Genomic DNA, 24,942 nt, shown 5'->3' on the forward strand with positions numbered 1-24,942 from the left:
GTAATGTGCAGTTAGTATACATGGCCCAAGGAGAGAAAAGGGTTACAGCTGTAGTGAGGATGCTGAAAGATTTCAAGAATAGGAAGAAAAGAGTAACCAATTTGGGAGAAGGCTGCAACGTCTCTGGGTTGGGGAGGGGGCATGGTAAACCTTCTAGGAAAGCTCCTTTTGACACTTTATTGCACCCATAATTCTAAGCAGGAGTTCCATTTCTTAAGAGAATAAAAGCCGTACATACCCCACAACGAATGTAAACAGTTTTATTTAGAAACAGATAGGTACCTGTTTGCATTATAGAATATAAAACTTGGTTTACACTCTATAAAAAATACCCAATATCCAAATTCCAGAAAGCTAGTGTTCACAGGACACACGATGTGGCCGTGCAGCTACTGTCCACCAGCCCCAACCTTGAGTTAAACCAGAAACACAACCCGAGGGATCGTTAGAGATTAGAGGACAATGCTTGCTGCGGAGCACCCAGCATCCAGAGGTTGCTGTTTTAGCAGATGAAGGTTTGCTTTCTAAGTGCGTGGCGTTAGCATAAGGCCCGGGTTCTCTGCCCCTGGTAGTAAGCTGAGACACTCTCCTGCTGCAGTCACAATGTGCTCTCTCTAACAAAGCCAGGGTTGGTGGCATTATTAGCTACCTCTGGTCTCCTTAATGGTAAAAATGGGGAATCTGGAGGGCAGAGAATTTCCATCCCCTTATACTGGGGTTAAACATAAAAGAGTGTATCTACTCTCAAGAGCTCACTGTGAAGGCTGGGGTGAAGTTACATAGTATCTGGCCAAGTAGCCCACCTCAACGTGATCATGGAAGACCAAAGGATACACCTAGGTTCAGATTATAATAATCACCCAGCACCACCTGAATATTATCCAGAAAGATATATGAAATACTAAAGGTTAGATATACATATATTTATCTTAGTAACCTGAGGGCTAAACAAAATTAGAATATGATAAATTCTCTCAAAAGAGGTCCATCTGTAAGAAAGGGACCAAAAAAGACAGAGTTTGTGTTATGTAAAATATGGGTAAAGTGAGTTGGGAACAGAGGGTGGTTTCTTCAGCTCTTTCTACAATGTCCCTTTCTTTGATAAGGATTAGCAATCTGTTGATCCAAGATAAGAAGCTTTTATTTTGGCAGTGGGGAGAGGGGGCGATGGGGGATAGGGAGTGACAGGTCAAAGGCAGGAAGGGTGAGCAATGGTCCTCAAACCAAAGAGCCCTCTCTGCAGGCCCTGCAATCTCTGAGCCTGAGCTCAGGCTCTCCGGCTGACACGGAAGCAGGCCTGGCAGGAAGTGGTCAGCATTCTGAGGTATGAGGACCCCTGGTAAGTTCAGCAGCATGTGGTTTTTGGAAACCAGCCCACAAAATAAGAACACTGCAACCAAGCTCCTAGCTAATACTGCTATTTAACCACTGTCCGAAAGAGAAAGAGAAAAATCAAATCCCCACTAACTGGGAGGTTCTAAGTGTTCATATGAGGTGGGCCAAGCAATCTTCTCTTTATTTTATCTTAGGGTTTCTTAAGAAAATCCTCCCTCAGTGATCAGCTCTCTCGTTAAAGGCACTTTCAATGACACGATTGCAAAGGAGTACATTTTAACTGCAGTGAAAGCAAAATTAATTCCTCCAACACCTGGGGCGACGGGAGCCAAATGGGGCACTTACAGTGAGTGACTCAATAGGCAAGACAGTCTTGAGCACTTCAGCAGATGCACACCCCGTAAAAAGCGTGTGCCCTGAAAACACTTGTATTTTTCCTTTAATTTTCCGGCTGTTTCTATCTATAGCTCTGTGAAAAGATCACACTCACGACTTGATTTTCAAGACACTGGCCCTAACTCTTCCTACCACAGCTGTGCTTGACAAAATTAGCAAACAGCTAGTCCTACAGGGGAGGGGAAAGGATGAATGAAATCAAGTTGAGCCACGCTTTCTTACAGCACATGGGCCTGCCCTTCCCGGGTACTGCCAACGTCAGTTGCTGGCCCTAGAGCAACTGAACGGAGTCTATGGCTCCTACCCTACCATCGCTGAAATATACTTTTCAACAGGCAAGGTTAAGTGTTCTCTCTCTAGATATAAATTGTGGGGTATCTTGTTTTTTCCTTTTTTTCTCTCCTGAACATTTCTTACGGATCTCAGGCTTAAAAAAATGAGTTCAGTCCGAATGATAAAAACTATACGGGAAGGGTCGAGAAAGAGTGAAGGGCGAACTTTCGCCTCCAAGTATGAGTTGAGGACCTCGATCCTTCATATCATACTCCCAACCAGAGAACAAATACAAAAATAAACACACCATGTTATACATAATACAAAGTGTAAATCTACAAACACAAGTGTACTAATTAGAGTTGTTCCTCAGAAGCACGGTTCTCCTCCAGTCCCTCAGAGAGGAGAAGGATGGGGACGGGACGGTTCTCATTACGCCTTTTCACGGTTTAAAAAGTTTGTAAGAACAGTCTCAGTAGCGCAAACAATTTCATGTGAAACCAGAGGCTGTAAAAATAAATTACTTTCGAGAAACGTGGGTTCCTCTGTCTGCAGCTCAGAACTCATCATGTCGTACTAAGGCCTCACCAAAATCTGTGGCCTGGCTGCCCACAAATAAATCATACTTGTCAACAATCTCCTCCTTGGTAAGTTTGCCATCCTGAAATAGAAAGAACAGCGAATTGAGGCAAAATATATTTCCCATTCCAAATTTAGAAACACTGCTAATAAATTCTAATAACACTGGTTAGTCAAGATTTAAGGTTCTAATTCCCAATAAATTAAATGTGAACTCAACCTTCACCTCCACACCCCCCACCCGCACACACACACACAAAGAGGGGAGAAAATAGTATTTAATATCGTTTTCTTATGAAGAAAGTTAAAAGTGGAAGGATGGGAATAACATAGATTAACTCAATGCTAGAGATAACAGGCTTGGCTTGAGGAGAAAATGCCCCCCTTTCAAGCAAAATGTGGGGTGTCTCCTACATGTGGATAGAAATAGTCAACAAGAACGGGGTAAAATACTCCGGAGTGAATCAAGTCATTGCCTGACAGGGACAACAAAATCTGCTAATATAAAGTGTGGTCCTCACTGCCACAACTCCCTAGCTAGCAATCAGATTCCAGACACAACCCCAAATGAAGGCTCAGACACTCGGCTCAAAAACTATCCAGGCCAGGTTCCCAAGGGACTATATGAGTTTCCTTTTCTCACCTCAGGACACAGCACCTGACTACTGTAACAACTGCGCAAGAACTCACAACCGACTGACTCTTAAAAAGGCTCCATGATAAGAAACTGCTTTTGAAACCGAAGATTAGCCTCGGTAAAAGAATACTCAGAATACTACAAATCTCCAAATTTAGACTGATATTCAGACTACTCTAAGCAAAGCATTCAAATCTCTGAAAAAGGTGACAGGCCTTAGGGTTAATACGACTCTTTTAATGAACCAAATGCCTCAGATAATTGATGAAGGACAATTTTAACAGGTTCCAGAGAAAAGCTTATTTATAACCTACTATAAAGGACTTAAATTTTAAAAAGCCTATTTAAGAAGGAAACCACCATCTTTGAGTAGGCTAAATGAGCTTGTAACAGACAAAAGAACCAAGAAATTAACAAAGGAAAAAAAAGACAAAATTTCTTGGGGATCTAAACACAGATAAGAGAGGACGCATGCAGGGCACAGGCTGCACACACAGGCTCTCTTCAGAAGCGTAAATTCCTCCAGAGCCACATGCACTGGGCAAAGGAATGAGACCACATAGCTAGTGCTGCCCTCTAAGTTTTCAACTGCCAACTTTAGGCCCGTAGCAGACTTAGACTAATTAAGACCTTAAATGTTCATGTACCGTAACAGGAATGTTTTAGGCAATGCCCTAGAGTAACCTCCATCATCACTGCGGGGTTGTTCGGGCCTGGCCAGACTCACCTTGTTTTGGTCTGACTCATAGACTAGGTGCCGGGCTTCCGCCTCTGCATGATCATAGTCTGAGGGGAGGATCCAGTCTTTGGTCTCTTCCTTGTCCATCTTCCCATCACGGTTCTTATCTCGAAACTCAACGAATTGTTCTCTCTCTGTCTTCACCCATTCTGGCTCGTCAGCATTTCCATCATGGCTATACATGTCACCTGTGTGCACATACATACATAGAAAAGATGGGTCTGCCTTTTTCCAAAGACTGCCTCAAGCTCAGCTGACCTCATCTTGTTTCCTCATCCATCTGTCTGGAACCCAACAGCAGTTACAAGGGTAACTTAGGTCAGAGAGATCTTAGAAAGCAACAGATTTTTCTAAAACTTATTGATCTTGCAACAATATTTCCAGATGTTGAATTTGAGTGATATGAGAGCAGAGAGTGCTTATCTCTTAAAAAAAAAAAGAGAAATTAAGGGAAATGAGAAGCATCAAGTGAGATATAGACTAACTTTTATAAGACAGATGTTCCCTACATTCCATTGGTTTTAGAAAGGTGGTGCTTTAAATTCTCAAGGAAGCTTGAGAAGTGTGTTATAAGCCAAAACTGTCTACCAACCAATTACTTAAGTATATTTTAGACTGTATCTCTAAAAATGATGGGTATTTTCTATATATCCATACATAAACCCATTACTGTATTTTACAAAGTCAACTTTTTTAGGGTATTATCTAATATCCAGTCCAAATCTGAATTTCCTAATTATTTTCTAACGTTGGTTTGTTAAAATTATTTATATGGATGATGGTGGGTAAGAAGTTACTATATAGCATTGCAATTTTACGAGATTTATTTAAGAGTTAATGTACTTTAAAATATTTACAGATTATTCTACATAACTGTTTAAATTTCTATTTAAGTAGTTTGGATGCCAACTTTAAAATGTGTAAGGGAATATTGCTGGTCAAAATTTTTCAAGGAATTACATCAGTGAAAAAGTCTGAAAACGTCCAAGTTATACTATATCTAAGTGTAGGTACATTTCATGTAAGGTATGGGAACACACCTAATATAAGCCTAAATAGTTACTAAGTAAAAGTAGTTATTCAGTTGTGAGAAAGGTCATTTGTATGTCTGGACCCACAAAATGAAGGCCACCCCAGTGGCCCAGCCCATGCCACACATCTAAACCTAAATCAGCCCACACTTACAGGAAACACACCTAACTGCCAAGGAATCACAATCCTCCAGCTTACCCGACCCTAGAAAATAGGACCTGCTAACCTCATAAGCAATTCCCACCCTCCTAGCCAACCTTGCCCTGTTTCCATGTTGCCTCTTCCAAGGCTCTGTAAAACTTGCTCTTGCCCAAAATCCCTTGGGAAGAGGCTCCCCTGCTTGTGAAGCTCTGCACGCCCCCAATGCGAGGACTGTTTGCCCTTGAATAAAGGACATCAAACTGTTTATTAAATTATTTTTGTCATCTGACAGATGGGACTGTCATTTTTCTGAATTTAAGGGTTACGAGTAGAACTAGTCCTTCTGCCTTAAACATAAAGAAGTTCCTCAGAGTAGGACTTGATAATGTTTTCCCCCACGATACAGCACATTCAGAAAACGTAGTATCTGTACAATCCATTGGGCCAGCACCTTGCCCTAGCTGTCCCAAGGGTCAAGGAGACCTTTCACAGAGAATGAACTGAAGTGCTTAAAAGACATACTTTTAATAGAAGCGAGACTGTACAACCTAATGTAAGTGCATTGGAAAGCTAGATGAGCAAAGAGGATAAGAACAATACAATGTAATTTCTATTTAAAAAAGATTCAATCTATATCATGATATTAAGGAATTATTAGTATTTTTGAGATTGTTGAAAGTTTTTAGAGATACATATGTACCTTAAGAGATACATACTCAAATGTTTACAGATGAAATGAAATGATTGGGATTTACTTTAAAATAACAGAAGTGGCAAGGAAGTGGATGAGAATTTACAAGGATTGGCGATGGGCTGAGGGCTGTTGGGACTGGGCACAGGAACCTGAGGATTCACTATGTTTCTACCTAATTTTGCGTATGCTTGCAATGCTCTATAATAAATTTAGAGAATAAAAAAAAATTCAACAGTAGAAGTCTGGGAACTTCTTATTAATGCTGAATGTGAGAGGCAAAGACCATTTGCTTCTTTAGGATCTTTCCTGAAAAGGACCGAAACTACTGTGTTTCCCCGAAAATAAGACCTAACCGGAAAATAAGCCCTGGCATGATTTTTCAGGATGACATTCCCTGAACATAAGCCTTACTGCATCTTTTGGAGCAAAAATTAATATAAGACCCGGTCTTATTTTTGGGGAAACACGGCAGCACAACCATCCTTAGCAACTGGAAGCTACTGGGAGATTTTTAGTTTTACAAAGCCCAGCATCCAGGTGTGAAAGTGCTTGCATTAGTTATGATTTGCAAAAGTAAGCAACACATACAGTTAACAGTTTCAGTAGTTTCAAGATACAATTCTTCAGCCCTTGCATTTTTGGGAGGTGGAGGAGACAGAAATATCTCCTTATTTGGCCTCAATGCTCGGTAAATGATGGTACTTACCAGTTATAAAACTTAATTCCCCTCCTCAAGAGGTTCAAATGAGTCCCTCCGTTTTAGCAATGGTGATAAAATGGCAAAAGCCAAGCACAAAAGATAAAAAAATATTTAAAAGTAGAAAATGTCAACTATGAAATGTGCTCAGTAAATGCACCCAGGCATTTATTTCCACTGTGCTGATGAATTCCACTGAAAAAAAAAAAATTCTGGAAAAAAACCTTATATTCCATTACTCACCCTGCTTTCTTTTAAAAAAAAACTCAAAGTACATCACTGAGTCAGAAAAAAGTTAAATTTTCAAGGAGTAATTCAACTGGAATAACTCTTAAAAATAGCAGGTATAATTAGACAAAATCTGAGTAAAAGAATGATTTGTTCAATGCAGTTTAAGTGATAGGTGATAAAAGCTGGGTTTAAGGCTCTCTTTCATGCTTAAACATTTTAGATAAAGGTCAGAGGACTGAAAACAAACTGGCTTATGAAACACAAAACCAGTGGTGTAGTAGAATTAAGTTACTATGAGTAAACATAAGAATGTGAAATATAAAATTATCTGGCATCTTTCAAAATGGAATGACATATAATTATCTTCTACCTCTTCTCCTTTACTTATTTTCAGTTTTCATCACAGTAATTGTGAAGCAATTTGCTGAACTACTCGGTAGAGAGACAGCTCATTTTTTTAAGGCAATGGAGAAATCGTGAAAACTATTTTGATAATAAAAACATCTTTACTTGGGGAAAAACTAGCCTTGAAGGTGCAGGACCCAAAGAAATTGTTTAAACATGACAACTACAAGGAAAAATGGCAGAAAAGGAGAGACTTACAAGAGAAAACTAGTCAGAGAACCCAGACGGAAAATACAAATAGAACATCCCAAGTTTCCCCGAACACAAGACCTAGCCGGACCATCAGCTCTAATGTGTCTTTTGGAGCAAAAATTAATATAAGACCCGGTATTATATTATTTATATTATATCATATTATACCTGGTCTTATATTATAGTAAAATAAGACCAGGTCTTGTACTAATTTTTGCTCCAAAAGACGCATTAGAGCTGATATTCTGGGTAGGTCTTATTTTCAGGGAAACACTGTAGTGATAAGGCTGTAAGAGGAATCAAATCCTGGTCACTTATTCACACTCACCTCGTTCTTTTATTCTAGCCCCTATCTTCCTCTCCCGGGTTTCCTAATGCCAGTGTAGGCCCCCTGCAATTCTTTACTGTCGCTTCCATAGGGCACTCGAGATGCACTATATCAGCGCTGTCCAGTATGGTAGCCACTGGCCACATGTGGCTACTGAGGACTTAACGTGGCTGGTCTGAACTGAGATACGCTATAAGTGTAAAATACCCTTTCAAAGACAGTGTGAAAAACAAAAACTCTTAAGTATTTCTAATAACATTGAAATTATAGTATAGTATAGATATTAGGTTAAATATACATTATTAAAATTAATTTCATCTGTTTCTTTTTATTTCACTTTTTGATGTGGCTATTAAAAAGTTAAAATGACACGTGGCTCACATTTATATTTTGAATGGACAGTGCAGCTACAGATACTTTCTCACAACCCGCTTATTCCTCACACTGGCCTGGCTTACTGATGTGTTTGTTGAGAGTTGACCCATGAGGTAAATGGTTTCTATGGATAAATATATCTTTCAAAGCTTCTTAGCCTCTTTTAAGAAAAATGCTAGAAACAAACTTACCAATATACTCTTCTAGATCAATGAAACCATCAGAATTCTTATCTATATCCTCCATTGTTTCCTAGACAGAAGAGAATAAGAGGAGACTGGTAAGGTTGGCATCTGGATGAATTAGTTTTTGACAATTATTTAGCATCATTAAAACACACACACACACACCCCTGTATATGTGTTTATGTGCATGTGTGTAGGTATGGTTAAACCATAGGAAATTGTTTTTATAGTTGAAAAATGGTAAAATATTATCAGTGTTTTATGCTCCAACCTAAAACAACTATGCATCTTCTTGGAGGAATATGACCCCTGCTTCATCATGGCACCGAGCGCACGATTACCTGGTAATCCCAGTCACGCTGACGTCATCGTTGCAGATGTGACCAGTGACCAGTGAGTATGTCTACAGCTGTAAGTCTGTGTGGTATCAGGACCTGCCTTCTGTGAGAATTCTTCAATATCACTGTTATTATTCAGTACCTGATTACTGGTCATGGGATATTTTAAAAAGTAGGATTTTCTCTCATGCTTACAATCTGAAGCCATTAGTGAAATGGTAAAATACATTATCTGACGGTAAGTACTGTCATCCTAAAAAGAAAGCCTAAGGCACCTAAAATAAACGACTTGATCCAAGTCACAGAAAAACAGAGTGACACAGCCTAGACTCAACCTGGCCAGCACTTGCACAGCAAATCATTCTTCCAAATGCAGAGGAAAGTCAAAAGCGGAAAGACAGCATAAGCACCAGAGCGAGAACCTGAGGTTCTGCTGCGAGTCCTGGCTCTCGCCCACCTGGACTACTATGTCCTTCATGTAGTCATATTCCTCAGGGTGCAGGAAAGCCGTGAACTCCTCCTTGGTGGCAATGAGGTCTCCGTCCTTGTCCGCCATTTTAAACCTCCGCTCATCTCTAACCATCATCTGTTTATAGTTAAATCCATCATCAGGGTCTGGATCATCTAGAAAACAAAAATTCAGGTTAAATCTTAAAAGACCTCCAGAAAATATGAAAATGTGTAGGCCAGGAAATCAATTTGCAAGAAAGATACACCAAGAAATGAAGAAATAACTTTGATTACACAGGTAAAATTGCAGCAGTACAGACATTCCATTTTGGTCATCAATGACCCCAAAGTCAGGTCCAAGGTGAATGCAAATGTTTGCCATTCAACGTGGAACCCCGGTTCCTGCACTATGAAACCCATTATGTAATGCTTCACTGGTACTGGTGTTAAGGGTGCTTGAGGGCTCAAGTTTCCAATTATATCTGAGGGGCAGCGGTGTTTCTAAAGGCATACTGTCTGGGTTTGAATCCAAACTCTACCCTTTCTACCTGTGTAACCTTGGGCAAGTGCTTCATTTGTCAAACGGAGATGACAACACTGCCTGCCGCAAAGGACTGTTACGAGGTTTAAATGATCAGGTAAATCTAAGTACTTAGACCAGTGCCTGGTATATAGTGGCCTTCAATAAAGGTTAGCTATTGCTATTTTTATTAAACATTAGGCTCCCATTTAGAAGCTAGATATCAAAAGGCTTCTATCCTATTATAGGCCACTTGGATTCAAGCAGCAGAACATCACCACTTTGAAAGTAAGACACTACACTAAAGGTAAGGAATAACTGTTCCTGCGATATACTGACCAAATAAAAAAAAGATACGGTACTAGTTTTATAAAAAGACCTAGAGGAGCCCTTTAACAACATCACACTGCTGACTTCTGACACTGTAGTTCAACCTTTGTATACTTTAAGCAGAGTTAAAAAAAACAGAACTGTGCTCTGCGAGCTGAGCAGCCTGAAGCTTCTCTCTTTGTTGAGCAGCAACATTCAGTAAGACAGCTTATTGACTCACGAGGCTTTGAGAACCCCACACGTGTATATTCACAGCACAGCAGGTTGAAGACAGAAACTCATGTTTCAGTACCAGCTATGTAACATATACAAGAAAGGTAAGAGAAGACAACTTATACATTAAGACCGGATTCTTAGCTAAGAGCCCTTCTCTCCTCCTTAGGGCAAAACATGGTGCCTGCAATCAAGGAGCCTGCTGGCATGCACATACATATATATAAGGATGGAAAAGGGAGCTACAAACTTTATTTTCAGTGACCAGCTCACGTGCCTACCCTCACTGCTCGGATACAGATTCTAAGCACCAGTCTGCTGTGCTAGCCGCCTGCTCACAGCTCCGGGGAGGCTTGTCATCTACTTTTGGCATAGGCACAGTGGATCTTTGTTTTTCGTATTTTATTTGTGACAGAGACAGTGTTACCGGTCCTTTTGTGGAAAGCAGATTCATTACGACAGATTTTAATTAAAAGCTAAGATGACTGACACCTGAACTCTAAACTGAATCCAGAACATCCTCACAAACACTCCTCAGCACTTCTGTGAGACAACCCATTATCCCCTGGGCGCTGTCCACCCACACGCCTCCAGGAAAAGATGCCTTATAAAGACATCGCTTCTCCAGCCAGGGCTTCAGCTTACGTGGTCTCAGTCAGTAGAAATACCCATTACATTGAATCATTTGTCCAGTGAGGCAGCAGAGCTCGCAACAGATTTTTATGCACATAAATCACAGAGTTTAAGATTCATTCGGGGCAGCAAGTGAGCGCCTAGGTCTGAGCTGAGATTTATTAACACACCATTCTGTTTAGATCACCAATAGCTTATCCTTTATTTTGTATTTATAATTAATTCCAAATAAATCAGGAGGGTGTTGAGTCCCCAGTCAGAGAGCAAGAAGCACAAATGCCTCTCCATCTGCACTGACTTTTTTTAATACATGTGTTCTTAATTGGGTGAGGATATGTTTGGACTTGGCTAGATGTCAAGCTTGGAGAGAGACTGCTACTTTAGTCTTAGGAATGAGAACAAGCCTGACACATAAATAAAAGTATCTCACTAGAAATGCATGCAGTCTTGTAATTAACACCGACAGCTGGCTATCCAATGGGGGAAACAGACATTATATACTCATTGCCTGTTAGTCAGTGGTGGAAAATGCCCACTTCAACTCAGAAATTTGCCTCATTTCCGGGAGAAAAAGGCAAGAAGTAACATTTATACATTCTTGTCTCAAATCGTACGTACACCAGAGGACTCTAACAGAAACACCCTAAGTCATCAGAGCTGTAAGAGCGCCACCTAGCATCCACCAGCAGGCAAGTGTACTAAGTACAAGAAAATTACTAACAGGTGGCCCAAGCACACAAGCTACCAAATCAACAGAAAACAATCAAAGTCATATTTGTTTGCCTTGAAGCATGTGCAAAGCAGGCTGATAAACTCATGTGCCAGAGAAAACAAATGGGAAATTTTCAATTCTAAACTTCAGTAAGCAGACATACTGAAATAGTTGAATTTTATCAAGGTAACCATGATATCTGATCTTTATTTTAGTGAGAAAAGACTAATTTGACTCCTATTCTCACCAGTTACAAAGGAATTTAATTTGGTTTGAGATTCAGGTCCAACACTTTAATGTGACCACGTCAAGAGAAATCTCAAAGCCTCTTGCCCTGCATTGTTGGAACAATGCAGCCTTTTAAACAAGATCTACTCCAAAACAGTCTCTCTGAAGGATGACAGAAAGAAAAAATGGTACAATATATCTGAAATGCTAAAGATGCAGAAGATGTCAGAACTTCAAAAACCAAAGTTAAGCAAATTTAAAAAAAGTATACAATACACAAATTTAAAATGAAAGGAAATCAGCTCAGCATTGAACTATTTAAGGTAAGCAGTTTCTTCCTTTCCTTCTCTGCATGACCCATTTGTTTCTTTGACTCAAGGCCATGGTCTCTGCCAGGCTGACATCTTGCCCCTTACCCAGGTAAGTGCCATAAGTCACGTTTCTGTACTCATCCCAGGAGATTAAGCCGTCTTGATTCATATCAAAGTCCTGCCACTGGTTTTCAACACTGTCATATATGTATTTCTTCTGGGCGTGCTTAATCCAGGATTTCAGCTCCCCCTCCGTCACAAACCCATCTTTATCCGCGTCTATTTTATCTACAATCATTCTACAAGACAAAACAGTTACGTTTCAAGGTGCCGGCTCCACAAGGCTTTTTCCCCCAGATATTAGGGACCTACCTAAAACGTAGCCGTAGGTGGCATTTTTATACTCCTCCCAGGAAACGAGGCCGTCCTCATTGAGGTCATGCCCCTTCCACTGTCGCTCTACATCCTCGTAAATCCAGCGCTTTTGTGCAAATTTAATCCAGTCTTTGAGCTCATCCACAGTGACAAACCCGTCCTTGTCGTCATCTATTTTACTTACAATCTTTCTGTAGAAAATGCAGAGAAATCCAGCGAAAGGTTAAAAGGACAAGGCCCCGGACTGATCAGGCTCTGGACCCTGAGCCAGGTGTTGCCCAGGGTTAAAGCATGGACATAAAACGGTCTCCAAAACAAAACTGCCAGACAGGCAACTGAAAATTGTTCTCGTGAGCGGCTCATTACCGGTCTGCAATGAGCCATCTGGATAAAGGCAAGCACATCCCATGGCTGGTGCACTTGGATCCAAAAGCAAACCCAGCATATCCTTTTAGAGGGAGGTTTCAGCCGATGGTCAGCATTCAGGAGTGAATATCCATTCCTATCTGGATTCTCCATGTTTATATCAAACAACATGCAAACCTTTACATTTTTCTTTATTGCTTTTAGGAGAATCTCAATTCCTTAGTAAATAATCACAACCACTGGCATGGTTTTATAAAAACCCAAAAATTTAAAGCAGACTTTGAGAAATTCAGTTGCTTTAAAATAAAGATAACACTTTTGTTAAAAAATATATCAAAAATAGTTCTGAAATAACTTACACCTCAAGTCAAGATAAAAAAAAACACAGGTTTACAAAGACAGAAGCATGCTTATCCTAAAGAATGGCTAGAAGCTTTTTATATACTATGTTGAATTGGATTTTTACATATAACCACAAAAACAGAGAACTCTTAGAAAATGCTGCAGGGAGAATGCATCGCTCCGATTATGAGACTGTTAATAAGCTGAGAGGGTTAGAGTGCAGGTGATAAAGCAAACTACAAAGCTGAAGAATCAATATACTTCACCCTTCATGAGCTCCTATCTTCTAGATCTGTTATTTTAAGGATTTCAAAATTTGGGCATGATATGAAACCTGTTGAAAGATGCAATCACCTATTCACAGAGGCTAAGACAACACATGTAAAGTCACATAAGTAAGTGGCCCAGTTTGAAATAGGACCTTTAACTGAAAACTTCTAACAGAATTGAAATTGTGGCATATCCCTCTGCTCTATTAATTGCAGGATTGAAAAAGTAAGTAACGTCTTTTCCTAGTTTGTGCTCATTTTATGAATACAGTGGCAAGTGATTAGAATCACAGTGTATGAGTGACACTATGAAGAGATCCCTCTTGACGTTGATACGGTGTTTGGCATGACTTAAATCCTGTAATTAACAAGTGTTTTCCTTCGGAGAATGTGCAATTTGTAGCTTCTGATCTACAATGCTAATAGAAAAGGTAAAGTAGTAAGATGCCATCTTTTAGATCTCCTCCTTCTCCTCTAACTAGACGGACACAGGACAAAAAGAATTTTTTTTTTGCAACTTTAACCCTGTAGAGTTTTAACAATATTAAGTTATACCAGTATTAAAAACTTCTGAATTATCTATGAGATCCAGTTTGTGTTCGAATTGTATTGGCTGCCAATAGTGCCACCGTACCATTAAGAAAAGAAAGGTAAGGTATCAGAACCCCTCTCATTCCCAAAAGGAAATGTTTAATTATTATAACTAGTTTAAAGAGAAGGATCACTCGGATTTAGAAAAAGGCATATGGCTATTCAAGACGGCTTTTTCTCAACGAAGTTGGTTGAACGCCATTCTATTTATTCCAACAGAAATATCCCAAACGGTTTAACCCAGAGGTTGGCAACCTTTTTCTGAAAGGGACAGATAGTAAATATTTTTGACTTTGTGGGACACATACGGTTTGTCGCATTTTTTTAAAACCATTTAAAAATATAGCCATTCTTCTTTTGCTGGCTGTCCAGCCTGCAGGCAGTTGTGAAAGTACACTGGAAGTGGGCACGTCCTATTTCAGGCATGAAGCTCTAAACTCTGATCTATAAGGCTAATGGTGTTGTATTCCTATGACACTGGAGAACCCCACAGATGCAGTTATGATGCCACTAAATAAGCATTTATTCCACGAGAGACACAATGCACTTAGTGGACCTTGTGTTATTTCTGCTAAGAGATAACACGTGCCTGTACATTTCAAGAGGCATAAAGAAAACCCTTTGGTTTTTTAAAGAACCTGGCTCAATAAGTGGGCTCCATTAGGGTTCATAATATTCACAAAATTTTCAGCATGCAAAATTTTATATATATTCATGTGTGCACTTTTCTGAGGAAGAGTCTTTAGCTTCCATTAGACTCCCACAGGGGTTGGGCCTGTGACCCAAAAAAGGATGATGAACTGCTCTAATTAATTTCTACAGCAAATATCAAGGGTGAGAACAGTTCTATATTAAGGACCACCACATCAAAACAAATAAATCCTCACTGAAGGACATATAAATGAAAATTAAGTATACTGAGACTTCTTTCAGAGGGGAGAACCTGAGAATACACACAAGAAGAAAAATGTTCTATTTGTCAACATTCTTAATAAGGAAAGGGACTAAAAACTATACATTAAAATTGTTTTAAGATACTTCCTGTGGTCTTTTAGATATTACTAAAGATTTAAAAATAGTAGTAATTTTTTATAACTACAGCTATGAACAAGGATCTCATCTCTTAATAATCACTTGCCTTCTGGAATAGATGGAAGAGGGGGTATCTGTTCTTTCCAACCTCTGACGTACCAGAACAATGTTTAGAAATGCCACAGTTAAGTGTTTTAAGAAGTTCACCTGGAATTTCTGCTTCCAATAGTATGTCGCCTTATAAGTTGGGATATCTGTCACTATCTCCAAAATTTGGGAGAAGCAAATAGTACTTGGTTTATTCATACATTCCACGAAAAATATGATTTTAACCATCTTATTCTAATTGAATATGGAGTCTGCTCATGTGTTGAACTTTTGATATTTACTGATGACAGAAAGGAACATCTCTCTACTGAAAACTGCTAGCGGAGCCGTTCCGCTACCTGCACAGAGCTAGAACATTCTCACTGACACCAAATCCAAGGGCCCTTCATTATTTAAGAGTAATTCTGCGAAGAGCTGTGCAAAATGTGGGCTGGCCACGCACATTATTAATAGGCAGACAGGAAGACTGAGAGCACTCATGCAGCTCTATTTTCAGCCTGGAATGTTAGCAGCTATAAGATTAAGATGGAAAGTGAGCATGGTCGCTCAAAGTTAAAAAAGCAACCTAACAGAAAACTGACTCTTTAATATATTTGTTTTCACTATCTACTTTCAAGTGTTTTAAGATAGTTTGTCATTTTACATAGCAAAATCTTTTGATTATTTCTGTCAGTGTTTAAAAATAAAATATGGTACACATCTGTGAGCAGATAACCCAATGAAAGAATAAAATGAATTTATCCCTCAAGTATCACTCAAAGCAAAACCTATAATATCTTCTAATCCTAAACCTATAGTATCTTCTAATCCTAAAACAGCAAAATATTTTGGGAAATTTCTATGTGGTACAATCTTCCAAGAGATTTGAAAATCTCTTGAATATAGTTCAGAATATTACACCAATAGTGGTCATTGAGAAAATGTCCACTAAATTAACTTGCATTTTTCCTTTAAAAGCAAGGCTTTGGAAGAGATAAAAGACATTCTCAGATTCTCAGTTAAAAATAATCAACTGGGACTCTACTGTAAATTCAATGCTTTAGGTAGAAGACACCTGCTGAGAATGTCACAGAACCTGACCACGGCCCAGCTGTTACTGAAACAGGAACTCACACTCTGACGTTAAGACCTTTACTTTACAATTTTCTAAAAGGCAAGGTTGGTTTGCTTTGGCATTTGTTTTTAATTAAGCAAGTATCTGAGAATGAAAACAAAGAGGGTGAAGGACATTTTTGGACATCATAAACTTTAGTCCAGGGATCTAATTTGCAGTTTATTATCCATTCAAAGACTTGGCTTGGGAAACAATGAATAGGTCATGGATAGTTTTTAAAAATTAAAAGGGGCAGGGATGAGAATCTCCTCTTTCCCCCAACAACATAACGTTCCTTTGGGATCAAGATGATGCAGCTCAAAATGGTTCCTTTAATATTTGGTACTTTCATGCAAAAATGACTTTGCTTTGTAGAATGAGGTAAAACTGCTATTCAATGGAGAAATGTAAGAAAGCAAGTGCTGAAATTAAATTTTAGTGGTAGCAATTATGTGAGTAGCTTTCGGAAGATGGAGTTCCACAAAGCTTTCCTGGGTGGTTGAGCCAGAAGAGAAAAAAAGAATGAGCTGATTTATAAAGAAATGTCATTACCCTAACTAGCCCCCTGAGAGCTACCACCTTACCCAAGCCTTTCCTTGCTCTCTTCCGGTGTCAGCTGATCAAAGGTCTTTGCTTCTTCAGCGCCCAGGAAGGCATCATGGTCATAATCAAAGCTCTGGGCGTCGTTGTGAACCTTGTCGCTGAGCTGAGGTTCATGGTGGACGCGGTCCTTCTTCTCTGTGGGCTTGCTCAAGGCCAAGGCAGTGCACAGCGAGAGGCACATGAGAAACTGCCGCAGCTCCATGGCCAGCAGACCTTACGGAAAGGGAAGGCAGTTAACTCATGAGGCATGCGCTTAATAATGAAACAAGAAGTTAAAAGCTCACATCCAGTGCAATTGGTAATTTGATATTATCCCAATTATTACTCAGCCCACAAAATAAGTATGGGAGAACATCAGACTTTCCAGTTGTATGGGGAGAAATTTCCACCAATTTCCTTCATCTGCTTGTAGGCCGACAAGGCATTATAGTTAAAACATCCACCTTGTAAGTAGTCTCCCTTTAAAAGACACCAAAGTAGAACTTTAATCCTATTGCCCAAGTTTGTAAGACTCACAAGTGAAAGGACCAAGATTGAAATCCAGGCCTACTGACTCCAAATACTTCACGAGTACTTTTTATACACCGGTGGTCTGGTCTTCAAACCTGGTTATTAGAATCACGCAGGAAGCTCTGAGAAAGTTTTCCCTACTGAATTAGAATCTCTGAAGTCGAATCCAGGTATTTGTAGTTTTAAATGCTTCTCAGATGATTCTGGTGATCATGAGAGCAGAAGCCACTGAAATATGTGAGCAGGTCCGTGGCCTACAGCATCAAGCCATCTCCCACAGGCTCAATCTTAAATCACTTTCACAGATCAAACCACTCAGATGCTACAGTGATGGATAACGCTTTATCATTCCTCCTTATGTGTTTCCCAAACTTTCTCAGGCATAAGGACCACCTGGAGTATCATGTATAAAATATAACATGTATACACAAAAATGGTGTAGAAGGACAAACATCTGTCTGGAAACAGTGGTAAGCCCCACACTCAGGGGAGAAGAGATGAGGCTGGGTGGTGAGTCTGGTGTGGAGTGAACTTTAAAACTGTACTCTGTTGTGTTATCTATTTCTTATAAATGCGCACACACTTCATGTATATTACCTTTTTGTGTGTGTATTACTTTTTAAACACTATTATAAAAATTCTTTTCAGTATTAGGTAGCAAAGCAAACATTTTCAAGTCATTTCTCCAGAATGAATAAGGAGACTGAAAGAAAAACATCTATTCTTAAGACACAAAACCCTATTTTTAAAGTGAAACATACTGCTGTAAAATAACACTCCAGACTCCAGCCTACCCTCAATAACTCAACCGATCAATCAAATCAGTGGAACAATGAAGAGAAAATCAGAGATTTAGTGGCTCTCTTAAACATCCAAGTGAATACGCCTTATTTTAAGGCAAAATGAAACTTCCATCTCAAATTACTAATAATTCTTTAGACAAAACTCTTGAGACAAGGAACAGATTGTACGTTGTTGATATTTTGTGATATATCAAAAAATATCTATAACGTTAGAGGCTTATAGAATCAAGTAAAATCAAGACTAATTTGCAACAGAGGATTTTCCGTATGCCTATTAATAAGCGGAAGTCACATTTAGAAATATTTTATAAATGATTAACTACATCCCTAGAATACTGTAACAATTCTTGCATAACACCCAACAACTCTTGCAAACCTCAAATGTTACAATATGAATAAATGCCTAAGTCCACTAACACTATCAGGGCCTGGAAAGGATACTGTACAAAGTTCTGATACATGTGACATACAGATATGTAACAGATTGATTCATTGTTACTAGACGGAAATGTACACTTACGTTTGAGGCTTAACATCTTGATACAAGGACAAGAGAAGAATTCCAGAGTAAAAGTGATCTTGCTTTATCATTGATCCATCTCTTTCCTTCCCCCTCTCAATTAAACTTTCAATTCCACCCCTCTATAGGCTCCTCCATTCTGTCCATCAATACTTCTCACAACAGGTCTCTATAATCCGAATCAGTCTTTCCCAGACCACTTGCTCTTCCCTTTCCTTCACCCATGCAGTCTCTAGGAGTTGTCTCTGTTGCTGTCTCTGCTTCCTCACCGCCTACTGTCACCCTGAAATCTACCTACCACTGATGAAACTACCTAAAAGGGTCATTGAGGACCATCTGATTGACAAAGCTGATGGTCCTACCTTCATTGCTGCAGTGGGCAATGAAAAACCTGCACTTTAATTATGTGTGTGTGTGTTGCCAAAAAAATGTATACACATTTTAAGAAAGGAAAACTGTATCAAAATTGTAATACTCAATATATACTGATAACAAAAGATGAATACAAGTGACTTTTGACTTCTGCAATTACCAGAGGTGCTTCAAGTGGTTACTATCGGCGTCAAGACTACTGATTACGGCGAACTACTGCTTGAGCAACGTTGACCAAAGTGTCCACTTGTATACCTTTTTTTGGCACCCCGGTAATATGTACTAATTGTGCCCACATGTAAATATACCAACTCTTGGCTATTATAATAGAAACGTTAACAAAAGGCCTCTTGTTTCATGATTACAAACACTAAAAAAAGACTGTACTAGATTTACCTAAATCCATACACATATAAAAATGTTTAAGTAGAAACAAAGGATATCCCCCAAGACAGGGCTTTATGTGGGAAGATGTGAGGAGTACAAAACCACTTTTTACACAAGGCACCTGAACAACTACATTAGTGCAGTTATTTCTGAAATGTCTTTCTCTTTTCGACCAAACTGAAACCAAATGATAGACAGTTAAATGACCCTTCTCTTTATTCTTCCCCCATCATCACAACTACACATCAATGGAAAACAAGGTATTAGGAAAACACATGGTATACATAAATGAAAGATTGGTTGTATGAACTTTTACCATGTGATCTAGAAGGTAAACCAGTGGTTGTGAAAAATGCATCTCTCCATCTCCCATTTCTTAAATGACCCATCAGCTGCTCTAAAATTCTGCCCCTGCCCCACCAAAGGTAACATCTAATATTTTTTCTTAAAAAAAACAAAAAACTAGACTTGCACTACCTATGACGAGGACAGTAGCTACTAGCCACATGTGACTACCAAGCATTTGAAATGTGGCTGGTGTGAATTGAGATGTGGTAATAAGTGTTACACTTTATTATTGAACAAGTGGTATTTTGTATGTATTGGATTAAATAATTAAAATTAATTTCACTTGTTTTAAATTTTCACATGAAAATTTAAAATCACACATGTGGCTTGTATTGTGTTTCTATTGGGTAGCACCATGTTAGAGACACAAAAGGGTTAGAACAGAAAAGATATCAAATAACTATCATCCTTTTGCAGTATGTCACCAAAAACTGTCTTTTGCAAAATTATTTTCATAAATTGTTCCAGTAAGAGATTAATGGCATAAGCTTGAATTTCTTTCAACAACAATGGTTTATTGTTGTTAAGAATCAGTTTATTTAGGGCTGGCCCGGTGGCTCAGGTGGTTGGAGCGCCATGCTCCTAATGTCCAAGGTCGCCGGTTCGATCCGCTGTCCGCCGACCGAGGACTGGCAACCGACTGCCTCAGCCAGGGGTGAAGGGGGGAGCGCAAGGCTCATAATACCAGCATGGGCCAGGGAGCTGTGTCCTACACAGCTAGACTGAGAAACAACGGCTTGAACCGGAGGGCAGAAGAAAGCGGGGGGGAAAAAAAGAATCAGTTTATTTTATCCATTCAAAAATTGCCTCGAAAGCTCTAAATTCTTGCCATTTCTCCCCTTCCTTCAAGTTATTTTTTGTGAACTCCACTCACTGGTCACAGAACACTTAAGAGAAATTGTTTCAGGGGAATGTAGGTGCCTGAATGCAATTCAACCTCTCAAGCACGTTAGCACTGAATGATCCGTTATTCTGGTTGACCAAAGACCTGTTGCTCAACGTTAACAAGTGGGAGAAATGGGTGTGGTGATAAAATTCCAGTTCTCTGAGCTGGACAGTCAGGAAAAAAGGCATTCATTCCTCTCTAATGCAGCAAAAGCAGGATCTCACTGCTTCCGTGTCTACTTCAGTTGTGGACTGGGGGGGACAGTCTGATAGTCATTTAACTACACAAAATTAAAGCCATTTAGTTATCTATCTGACATTCTTCACTTACCAACTCTGCTACAAGTACCGATAATGAATTATCACATTAAAGCAATAATGTCATCCTTCATGATTTGATAAAAGGTATGATGACAAACCATTTATTCAATGTTTCCCTAGTGATGGAGTAAATTTACAGTAGTTCATTAATACATTCTAATTATTTGTGTGACTGAGGACATACATTTCTAAGACAGCTGAGTATGTAAAAGAGCAAAATTTGGCTGCAGAAGAAAAGCTTTGAGCATGAGGAAGTATTACTCAGATTTCATTAGTTCTGTAACCAAAGCAACCCAGTACAAACTTGAAATTTTTGTGGCTACAGAGTGAAAATGTTTGTTTAAGAAAAAAAGTTCTAGAAATTCTGGGAGGGACAAAAGTCTCTTTTTGGCTAATGAAACTTTAATGCAAAATTAATTGCCATAGGAATGCTATGCAAAATGTAGGGACAAGAGCCTTGGTTTCTAGTTGTAATTTTGCTGTGCACGTGTAGCACGGATAAAGTCCTTGAGAATTTGGTAGTTATTTTAGCTCAACCTCCCTTCAGTGCCAGATGTCTATAAATAATTTTTAAATCCTAGATGAAAAGACTTATCTCCTATTATCGCTCCAGCTGGAAGTGATCTGTACCCATTCCTCTAAACTTTTACAAAACTTGTTTCTACCACTCCACAATAGTGATCAGAGGCTACTTCAAGGTGTCTCCTTAACTTCCCTACAGATCATACATTTTTGGAAAGCAGGAATCGTGGCTAATATAAATCAATATCCCTTGACAGTTCCTCATACAGTGTCTTACAGTTCTTATATACCAATATAGCCCACTAGATTAGTTGGACGGTACTTGGCAGCAATGTAGTTCCTGCCTGTGGATGCTCCCAACCCCCAATTCCCCTCACCGGATGTGGCCATCAGCCAGCAACAGGCAAATTGTTATTTCAGCGGTCTTAACTCATACATAAATTGCAACACCAACAACATCCATATTTAATAAGAATTCATAGAGAGAGGATCTAGGAGCTTATGGCCTAGCAAGCATCTCCAACAGTTATCCCTTGGCTACACCTCTGTCCTTCCAACACCCCTGGCACAGAAGCTGTGTTAGTATCAATGTACTGATGACCTACACTGGTGCGATGTACGTAAAATACCATCAGGAAGTATCTTTTGACACATCACTGGATGGATGGTAGCAAACAATGATTATATTGAGAGTGATGATGGCAAGTTGATTTCAAGAACCTTGAAATCGTATATCGGAGTACTGCCACTCATTCAGACACACCCAATTCATCTTTGTCAGCTCACGGTTCTCCCAGTTGATTCTCAAGTGGATCCTACTTTAGACCCTTGATCACTGTAAAACTCAGATTAGGCCTAAGCAAATTCATCCTCTCTACACACAAATATAATTTACAGGTTGCCTCTGGACCCTCATTTGCACTATCCAGTACTACATAAATTCTTCAGTGACGGTTATCATTTGGTACTTGGTTCACTGAACCTACTGAAGGCGGTCAAACGCCATCTGTCTTGTGTCAACTTCCATTCTATGGCAAAGACTAATTTATCAGAGAGGACACAGTTCTCTACCTCCCAGCTACAAAAACAAACCAGAAGCAACCTTACTTAGGATTCCTTCATGTTGACTTTATTGTCCATGCCAGGAAGTGGATGAAATTCAATTCTCAGAGAATTCTAGGAGTTTTTACACTTAGGAATTGAGATCGAAGGCCCTCAAATTTTATCAGGAGACCCAAGGAGCTTTCGCCTGGATGCACAAGCAGCTTTCGAAACTGCAAACCACACTACTATGGTCTTAATCAGGGCAGCTATAGTTTATTTGGGGGCATGCTGAAAATCAGAACCAGGGTCAGGGGCTAGAAGCAACAAAACAGGGTGCAAATACAATTCCCTAGTAAAGCTTTGAAAACTATTTTCCGTCGCTGACTTAAGTATGAAGCTAGACACGGAAGCTCGAAACATTCGGCTTCTCTTTAAAAAGAGAAACTTATAGAAACTTTGTTTCAAAAAATCACTTAGTGTCTTTACGCTTTCTACTCTCCCCCGCCCCCCCCCTTGTTTCTTGTACACCCTAAAAGTCAGCGAACGCGACATTTTTTGGCAGATGCACCGTGCTCCAGGGATGTGGCCTTGGGGCGGGGCTGGCAGACACGAGCAGGCCCGTGAGGAGGAGGTGGCAGGGAGCTATTATAATAACACTACCCGACTGCCCTCCGACCTTCAGGAGGTAAACAAGAATGACCCTCTAGTCCGAGGGCCTGGATGAGTGGCCAGGCCCAGGGACCGAGGACGAGAACGCCCGCAAGCCAGGCGCAAAACAGAAACCCGCAGGACGTAAAGCCGGGAGCCGGGGTTCGCCGGGGCCCAAGCCCCTTCCCAGAGCGCGCGGGAAGGACAGCGGCGGCCTTCACCCCAGGCTGCGCGCTTGGGGCCAACGGGGTCGTGAGCCGGCTCAGGCCCCAAGTCCCCGAACTACTAGCAGAAGCACAGGCCGGGAACGAGGGAGATCCATGCCGCGCCGGGAGCGAAGACTGAGGACAAAAAGAGAGCTAACGAGGAGGGGGCTCTGGAGACAAGGCCGAGCACCGCCATACTTACCCTTCCCGGTAGCGCCCACAGCCCAGGCTGCCGCAGCAGCAGCTCACCCACCGGCTCCGCTCACGCGCACAAGCACCTCCCAACCGGAAGCGGCTCCGCACCCCGCCCCTCTCCGCCTCACCGGGCGGCCTCCCAGCCAATCAGCAACAAACCCGCTGCTCGCGCAGATCTTCCCTGGACAGCCATTGGTCCCCTAATCGCGTAGCCCCCATTGGCTGGAAAGCGCCACGTCCCCGAGCGCGCCTAGTTGCGTGGGCGAATTCCCGCCCAACTCTGGTCCCGGGTCCTGTTGGGATGGCGGGCCCCAGCCCCCTGCTCTGGGCGGCAGTGGGCGAGGCAGCGTGGCTGCCACGTCCTGGTTCAGGGCGCGTGACTGTGTCGTACAGGGCTTCTTGGATTCCTCCGCTAGTTATCTTCATGCCCTTGGCACCTTCATAAGCTGGCTGTATCATGAAGGAAAAATGGGCCATATGCTCAGCTGGACAAGCTCAGGGGAGGCCTGCTTGGCAGGCCCTATAAACTCAGACCAAAAGTAATCACCAAGTATGCTATGAACATAAAAATGCCTCACTAAAAGGGGGTCATGGTGGGTAGTTAAGTCCTAGACCTGTAGCTTCCTTGACAAAGGTCTATCTTTACCTTAAGTGAGTCTATTTTTGCATCGAAGATAACATACCTTTTAAATGTCAGCGTAATCTTTTCCAGACCTCTCAAGGCACAAGCACCAGAGCATGAGACCACTGTACCCCTCATTATGGTGTTCCCCCGCATGCCCTCACTATGTGCTGGAAATGTTATTAGCTATCCTGTACCCACCAACGTAAAATTTTTATTGGGAAACTGTGTGTTTTTTCAGGACCCATCGCCTCCAAGTCAAGCTGTTGTTTTCACTCTAGTTGTGGAGGGGCAGCTCATTGGCCCATGTAGGAATTGAACCGGCAACGTTGGTGTTATGAGCTCTGCGCTCTAACCAACTGAGCCAAAAGGGAATGTTGGGACTATGAGAAGTGGTGTTGCAATCTTAGAAACCAACTGAGCCAACCGGCCGCCCAATAATGTCAACTTCAAAAGGCTGACATCAAGCATCCCAGCTCTGCTCATATGATGCTACTGAACATTCACTCCACAAATGAGTATATTGTTTCCTGTGTGCCAGATACTGTTCTAGGTACTGGGGATACGGCAGTGAACAAAATGGACTAAACTCTCTCACAGTGCTTATATTCTGGTATGTAGCCAATTAACAAGACAAAAAAGCAAAATATATCGAATGAGAGGTGGTAATAGATTCTAAGGAATAAAATAAGGCAGGAGGGAGGAAAGGATCTAGGAGCGAGGATCAAATTGATGACGTAGGAAAAGGAACGGAGAGCTGCTGGAGCAATGTCCTTGAGTAGGTGAGATGGGATGAGATCCAGCAC

General features: G+C 40.6%; 1 protein-coding gene across 2 annotated transcripts; it reads right to left on the minus strand.

Moving 5' to 3' along the window:
* Positions 1 to 244: 244 nt before the first annotated feature.
* On the minus strand, positions 245 to 23,636 carry CALU (calumenin). Of its 2 annotated transcripts, none has more exons than XM_019751666.3 (7): positions 23,522 to 23,636; positions 16,735 to 16,966; positions 12,080 to 12,273; positions 9,035 to 9,201; positions 8,246 to 8,306; positions 3,948 to 4,147; positions 245 to 2,665 (listed from the first exon to the last, which is right to left on the minus strand). In XM_019751666.3, the coding sequence occupies exons 2-7, from the start codon at positions 16,953 to 16,955 to the stop codon at positions 2,561 to 2,563; spliced, it is 948 nt and encodes a 315-aa protein (XP_019607225.3). In that variant the 5' UTR covers positions 16,956 to 16,966; positions 23,522 to 23,636; the 3' UTR covers positions 245 to 2,560. The 2 variants fall into 2 exon arrangements, with proteins under 2 accessions (XP_019607225.3, XP_019607218.1); XM_019751659.3 differs by lacking the exon at positions 12,080 to 12,273 and adding an exon at positions 12,347 to 12,540.
* Positions 23,637 to 24,942: the final 1,306 nt, after the last annotated feature.

Source organism: Rhinolophus sinicus, chromosome 8, assembly GCF_057876585.1.
Source record: "Rhinolophus sinicus isolate RSI-liver-muscle chromosome 8, RSI-T2T, whole genome shotgun sequence".
Classification (NCBI taxonomy): domain Eukaryota; kingdom Metazoa; phylum Chordata; class Mammalia; order Chiroptera; family Rhinolophidae; genus Rhinolophus; species Rhinolophus sinicus.